The sequence below is a fragment of the Myotis brandtii genome, unplaced genomic scaffold (genome assembly GCF_000412655.1).
Source record: "Myotis brandtii unplaced genomic scaffold, ASM41265v1 scaffold760, whole genome shotgun sequence".
NCBI lineage: Eukaryota > Metazoa > Chordata > Mammalia > Chiroptera > Vespertilionidae > Myotis > Myotis brandtii.
This window is the reverse complement of record NW_005371038.1, coordinates 180,248-187,893: the sequence shown is the minus strand read 5'-3', so window position 1 is coordinate 187,893 and position 7,646 is coordinate 180,248. Positions and strand designations below refer to the sequence as shown.

The window sequence follows — 7,646 nt, the reverse complement described above, 5'->3', positions numbered from 1 at the left end:
TGAGAGGCTGGCAAGTGAGGCGGGGAACGTTGGAGTCTGCAGCAAGCAAGCCTCGTGCTCGCTTCAGTGCCTGGCTGCCGGCCGCCATCTTGGCTGACAGTTAATTTGCATATACTCACTGATTAGCCAATGAAAAGGGTAGCGGTCGTACGCCAATTACCATGTTTCTCTTTTATTAGTGTAGACTAGTGGCCCGGTGAACAAAATTCGTGCATGGAGGGGTGTCCCTCAGTCTGGCCTGGCTCCTCCCACCGCGGCCCCCAGTCCTGTCTGCCAGCAGCCCCACTCCCGCCACCGCTGCTCCCATGTGCTGACAGCGCCGGCCTCACCCACACTCGCTGATGGTGCGGAGTGATTTGGGCCGGTGCCAGCAGCAGGTGCAAGCGGTGGCTGCTGCCCCAATTGCCCCTCAGGAGCAGGGGGAGGTGGAGAAGCCCTCAGGGGCGAATGGGGCCAGCAGCCACTGCTTGCACCTACTGACGGCACCAAGCGATTGGGACTGATACCGGGTGCCAGCAGCGGCTGTGAGCGGCAATTCTGTTGCCGGAAGTGGGTGCAAGAGGTGGATGCCAACCCCGATTGCCCCTCAGGAGCAGGGGGAGGTGGAGGAGCCCTGATGGGCAATTGGAGCTGGCAGCCGCCTCTTGCACCCGCTGATGGTGCTGAGTGATCAGGGCTGGCCTCAGGAGCCGGGAGCAGGTGTGAGTGGCAGCTCCAGAGCCGCCAGCAGCGGGTGCTAGTGGGGCCAGCGTGGGCACCAGGTGCGAACACTGGGCAGGACTGTGGTGTGCAGGAGCAAAGAATTTTCATTAACCACTAGAGGCTCACCCCGATGACAATGACCGGCACCCCACTTTGGTCTGGTGCCCCCACTCACCTGCTCCACCATCCTGCCATGGCCAATGCCCACCATGTTCCGCGCCCCCCCCCCACCGCCCTCCGGTGTTCAGCACACGTCATAGCAACCGGTTGTTCTGTTGTTCGGTCTATTTGCATATTAGTGTTCAGCACACATCATAGCAACCAGTTGTTCTGCTGTTCGGTCTATTTGCATATTAGGGTTTTATATGTAGAGATTATTGACACACTTGCCTTATTCTATTTAGTATTGTGATATAAAAGCAGTTCCCTTACTCTGTTCCAGATTTCAGAAGAAAATGTTGATTAAATCAAAACAATGGTATTTTGCAAGATATACATCAGCAAGTAGAAAGGGAAAAAGCCTGCTTTTCTGATTACCTGTTGCTTGATAAAAATTCTATACTAATATTATCATTCCCAGCTTTGAGTGACAAATATAAAAACAGGAGAGAGAAAGAAGTCAAGTGTTCCATCCCAATCCTTACGGTTTCTCTCATTACTGGGTCTACACAGTGTACCTGAAAACACCTGAGATGTCCAAGTGCCCCGAGGGTCTTCCACAGGGCTAGTCACTTTCACTGGTGTGAATAACAGAGTGTTCACTTTCACTGGTATAACCAAGGTACTGCAAGTTGACTTAAAGTATTACATGTTTTGACTAATTTAAAACTGTCAGCACAATGATTTAAACATTTGCTCTAACAGTTATCTAGTCTGTTTATGACTGAAATAACACATTTTTCAGAGATGAGACAACAAAACATGTTTGGGAAATATAGTGTGGTAATGAACATGAGTTCTAGAATCAGACTGTCCTGTTCTGAATTCCACTCAGTCACTTCTCAGTTGTATGACCTGGGACAAGTTACGGAACCTCTATATGCATAGAGGGGCTCATGGTTCCAACTTGAGAGGGATGCCATGAAAACTACAAGAAACTATAGTAGGTATATGGGGAGGAGGAGTACGATGACAATCTTTGTCAATGACTAGGGTTATGTCTTGAAGAAAAACATTCCCTGGAAACAGAGGTCAAATTAGTGTACAAAAGTAACAGCTGTCCATTTTCCAGATGTATGTTAGTAGCAAACAGACGAAAGCGCCCAGTCATACTTTCCAACAGTGCCCTGAAATGGAAACTATCCACTATTCAAATTAGGGAAGAAACAGAGACTTACATTTGAAAACTGAAACAAAGAACCTCTATAGCTAAATTCACCTTAGTCTCCCCAACTATAGTACTTTCCCATCAGGATGTCCTTTCCATGCAAACGCATTTCCCAAACAACCTCCTGGGAAGTCAGGCAAGGCTTGTCCCAACCCTGTCCCCAAAATGTGGCGAGGAGTCTGGCCTGCAGGAAGGCACATGTAACTTTGTTTCCATTTACTTTAAAAACAAAAACAAAACCCAGCTACATAAGGTTTCTGGGTGCCCAGGCACTGCTCTAAGCACCTCAGACCCGATTCCCTGAACCCCCGGGACAGGAACTGCTGTGCTCAGGACAATGACTGCTGCACTCCTCTGCTGTGCGTCCCTGTGACTCTCCCTCAAGCAAGCAGAAGTGCGTGCACAGGGAATTATTGCTCAGATGCCCTATGCCAGTGGTTCTCAACCTTCCTAATGCCGCCACCCTTTAATACAGTTCCTCATGATTGAACATAATTAAAGCATAGTGATTAATCACAAAAACAATATGTAATTATACATGTGTTTTCTGATGGTCTTAGGCGACCCCTGTGAAAGGGTCGTTCGACCCCCAAAGGGGTCGTGACCCACAGGTTGAGAACCGCTGCCCTATGCTAACATGTGCCAGGAGACAGACCTGGCCGCTGGAGGAGAGCCGCAGTGTGGCAGGAAGGGGAGAGTGAGGCTCCAGCTCTGCTTTTCTACGAACATTTCATCTGCAGAAAGGACTCTATGCTAAAGCTGAAAACTCATGATTCTAATCCAACACTGATTTTAACCATGAGTAAACGGAGCACCAGGCAGACAAAGCAGCCTGCTGAGCCCGCCACTGCGCAGCCCTGGTTCCCTCGGCAAAGCCAAGTTGCCAGCCAGCTTCGGAGCAGGGAGCTCCCCACCAGCATAGCCCCGCCTACCACTCCAAAGGCTACTATTAACTGCCACCATTGGCGAAATGGGGAATTTTATTTAGGTCCTTGTTTCTGTTATTTGCATTGAGATTAGAAAGACAGGAAAATGTTAACGTTTCCTTACATTTCAACTTCTCCCTTTTGCTACAGAGTAGCCTGTTCAGGCTTCTTCTAGTCTGTGAGACGAGCACATCTCCTATTAAAGCACTGGCTGGAGTTCCCCGTGTCACAGAACACGCAGGACCGAAGATCCTTTGAACTCGTACACATATGATTTGCAAAAACCTAATAGTACATGTTAATTCCTTGTGCTTTAAGGGAAAAAGGTAACTAGAATATCAAAGCCATGAGTTAACAAACATAGCTTAGGATGAAGCAAATGAAACCTCTCACACAAAATGCATTCCTAACAGGCCAAGATCTCAGATCCATGAATGCCTGAAAACCTCTATCCAGAAATATGTAAAAATGGATAAAACAAAATATACATTACATTCTCAAAGGCATTTATTTTAACTTAAGTAGCAAAATCTGTTTTACATGAACTGTTCTGGTCTTGCAAAGTTAATGTGTAATTTCTTTTATTCCCCACTGTATTTAAGTTTTTATCATCACCTTCAATTATGCCAAGAAATGGTTTACCATTTATGGTAATAATATGATGCTGAGTGGAGATATATTACACCAGTTATCAGATCACTGGATATGGCAGAGCCATGACAGTAATGGGAAATAAAATGAAATTTAGAAGAACTTTATCAAACCTCAGGGACACAAGAGCATACTTACCTTCACATTTTAACTTCCCAGGTCATTTCATGAACTGAATATCACAGACATTTACATTACATACTCACATGTTCATTTAAATGGACAGGTTTGCTTTAATCACCAATAATTACTGAAAGGAATTGTTTTTCATGCAGACCTTCCACAATAGCCCAGAGGCCTCTTGCATTCTTCAACCACTATGGCAGTGACCAAAGGCATAAGCCTTTCAATAGGAATAATTTGGAAACAACTGCTATGAGAGGCTCCGGGGGTGCTGGGGTCAAGGAAACTATGATTAAGACTTATACTATCAGAACTGATCTGTTAGAGCTGTTTCCACGGTGTAGTAGCAGCCGCCAGTAGTGGTGGATACTTGTGAAATCTATTGAATATAATATAATACAGGTGGATAGTATTTTTAAGATAATAGTATCCCAAATTTCTCCTTGGACATATTATATTACACACATAAAACAATTTGAGGGAGAAAAAGTGGCTTCAGTCGTCTGGTACCTATAGAATTTAGGATTTATAACACGTGTCACTAAAAATACATGGCTATTTAATTATCTTGCAACATGCAGATGCTTTCTCTAAATTACAAGCTCTTCATTCATCTGAAAATGTTATAAAGCAGTGAGTATGCCAGGCAGTGTGCTAGCCAGGCCCTCAAGCATAAGCTATGGTTTCTGTACAGCAGACCCAAGACCCAACCTGCAGGCCAGAAGTGCAGCCCTTCTATAAAGAGAGTGGGAGAGGTTCATGGCAACCTGCCACGAGTGACGCCTCTCCTACCAGTCCAGCTCCCATCACGCTGGAGGGGGAAGCAGAGCCCAGAGGCTTTTACAGGTTGGAAGGACAGACCTAGGCACACGTAGGCCAGGCCAAGGCCAAGGGCGTGGTCAGGGATATGACCCACTCCATGATTCAGCATGCAGTAAGGTTATGTGAGGCTAGCTGCTGTGGGTCATGAAGACCTCCTCACTTCAGGGGAGAGGGCCTCACATGACTGACCTCATACCCCACGTAACCAAAGGCCACAGCCTGCTATTGAAAAGCAAGTTTCAGAATTGCTTACTTGTGGGATGTCCTTTTCTTCATCATGCTTGCAGATACACCGGCATGGCCTAAAAGAGAAGTGAGTATAAGTCAATGAAAATTGGATAAAAAAAAATAGTTCAATCGTAAGAAAAAAATTAACTTTGAAAACTATGACATAGAGAGAGACCAAGATGGCGGCATAGGTAAACACCGGAGACTGCTGCCGCAAACAACCACTTCAAAAATACAACTAAAAGACGGAACGGACATCACCCAGAACCACAGGAAGGCTGGCTGAGGAGAGACTCTTCAACTAGAAGGAAAAATAACAGCACACCGAGGCTCAGAGGAGGCGCAGTGTGGAAAATACTCAGGTGTGGAGGTGCGCGCGCAAAGCGGGCTGGTGGCTGAGAGCGCGGTTGTCGTTTTCAATCAGGAGGGAGTCTCAGACTCTGAGCCCCAGATCTGGGCGAATCGCTGGGGACTCGGACTCAAACGGGAGAAGTGGGATTGTCTGGCATCAGTTGGAAGGTAGCTTTCACTCCGAGGTTTGCAGCGGTTCCTGGGGTTCTGAGAAGCAGAGCCTCTGGGAACGGGACTGAGAGCAGCCATAACTGCTCCCTCCACCCGCCCTGTTGATCCCGCCCCGCCCAAGCCCTGCGCAGAGCCATTTGCTGGATCGCCTCAGGCAAAGGCTAGATTAGCACCTCCCCAGAGGACAGAAGTTTTCCGCAGCAGACACAGCTGATTCACACAGCCAGTCGGCCTGGTGGTCAAATCCCTCTAGTATTAACTACAACAATCAAGGCTCAACTAGAACAAGACTGCGCACAAAGACCACTAGGGGGTGCACCAAGAAAGCATAAAAAATGTGGAGACAAAAAAACATGACAGAAATGGAGGATATAGAGCTAAAAAACGCAATTTTGAGGGCTTGCAATAAACTTTTGGAGAGCCTCACGAAAACTAATGAGACCCTCGATGCTATGATAAAGAAACAACTAGAAATTAAGCATACACGGTCGGAAATAAAGAATATTACACCCAATAGCAGACCAGAGGAGCGCAAGAATCAAGCCAAAGATTTGAAATGCGAAGAAGCAAAAAACACCCAACCGGAAAAGCAAAATGAAAAAAGAATCCGAAAATACGAAGATAGTGTAAGGAGCCTCTGGGACAGCTTCAAGCGTACCAACATCAGAATAATAGGGGTGCCAGAAGATGAGAGAGAGCAAGAAATTGAAAACCTATTTGAAGAAATAATGGCAGAAAACTTCCCCCACCTGGTGAAAGAAATGGACTTACAGGTCCAAGAAGCGCAGAGAACCCCAAATAAAAGGAATCCAAAGAGGACCACCCCAAGACATATCATAATTAAAATGCCAAGAGCAAAAGACAAAGAGAGAATCTTAAAAGCAGCAAGAGAAAGAGACTCAATTACCTACAAGGGAATACCCATACGACTGTCAGCTGATTTCTCAACAGAAACTTTGCAGGCCAGAAGGGAATGGCAAGAAATATTCAAAGTGCTGAATACCAAGAACCTACAACCAAGAATACTTTATCCAGCAAAGCTATCATTCAGAATTGAAGGTCAGATAAAGAGCTTCACAGATAAGGAAAAGCTAAAGGAGTTCATCACCACTAAACCAGTATTATACGAAATGCTGAAAGGTATCCTTTAAGAGGAGGAAGAAGAAAAAGGTAAAGATACAAATTGTGAACAACAAACATGCATCTATCAACAAGTGAATCTAAGAATCAAGTGAATAAATAATCTGATTTACAGAATGAACTGGTGATTATAATGAATCAGGGACATAGAAAGGGAATGGACTGACTATTCTTGGCGGGGAAAGGGGAATGGGAGATGCGGGAAGAGACTGGACAAAAATCGTGCACCTATGGATGAGGACAGTGGGTGGGGAGTGAGGGCGGAGGGTGGGGCGGGAACTGGGAGGAGGGGAGTTATGGGGGGGAAAAAAAAGAGGAACAAATGTAACCTGAACAATAAAGATTTAATTTAAAAAAAAAAAGAAAACTATGACATAAAGCATGAAATGAAAATAAACTGTAGATGGCCAATATATGAGAAAGCCATTCATTTACTGAACTTCCAAAAAGGAGATGTAAGGGATTGAGAAGATAAAATGATCAACAACAAACAGTTCATCTCCCCAAATTAGCCAAAAACACAAAACCAAAATCATGTGGGCAAGAAAATATAATCAAATTACAGTGACAATCCTAACCATAAAGTACTAAAAGTTACAGAATTTGTCTTCCTGCCACACAACAACTAAAAATCAGGACAGAAGATATGAAACACCTGGACCCAGATATTGAAAGAATATAGGACCAGAGAGCAAAAAGCCAGGCAGAGTCCCACACCAAGCTGGGCTACATTCCAAACAATTGTGGATGATGCTATACGAAACCAAGAAAAGCACTGTGGTTTTCCTACCTTAAGAGTCAGACTGGAGCTGGGGAAGGTGAGGTGCTGGGAGTTATGGACAGAGTGCTAGCAATGAGATCTCAGAGGGGGCTCCAAACATGGTGGGGAACCTTAAGATACTAACCTGTGCCCTGGGCAGTTTTGCTCAGTGTTTAGAGTACCAGCCCGTGGACCCAAAGGTCTCCGGTTCGATGTCCAGTCAAGGACATATACCTCGGTTGCAGGCTCAGCCCTGATTGAAATGTGTGGTGGAGGCAACCAATCAATGTCTCTCTCTCTCACCTTGATGTTTCTCTCTCTTCCCCCTCTTCTGTTAAAAAAAAGAGAAAACAATGGAAAAAATATCCTTGGGTGAGGAGGAGGAAGAAGGAAGAAGAAGGAAGAAGGGAGGGAGAAGGAAGAAGGGAGGGAGAAGGAAGAGGGG

At 45.5% G+C, this 7,646-nt stretch overlaps 1 protein-coding gene across 3 annotated transcripts in view; it reads right to left on the bottom strand.

The window, feature by feature from the left end:
- Positions 1-7,646, bottom strand: part of SPIN1 (spindlin 1) — a 90,925-nt gene that overhangs the window by 23,160 nt on the left and 60,119 nt on the right. For all 3 annotated transcript variants that reach the window (XR_001359961.1, XM_014530690.1, XM_014530689.1), the window contains exon 3: positions 4,805-4,853. Coding sequence is in view for 2 of the 3 variants with exons in the window: in XM_014530690.1 (XP_014386176.1) it covers positions 4,805-4,853 (49 nt within the window). In the remaining variant the exon portion in view is untranslated. The remainder of the gene's footprint in view (positions 1-4,804; positions 4,854-7,646) is intronic.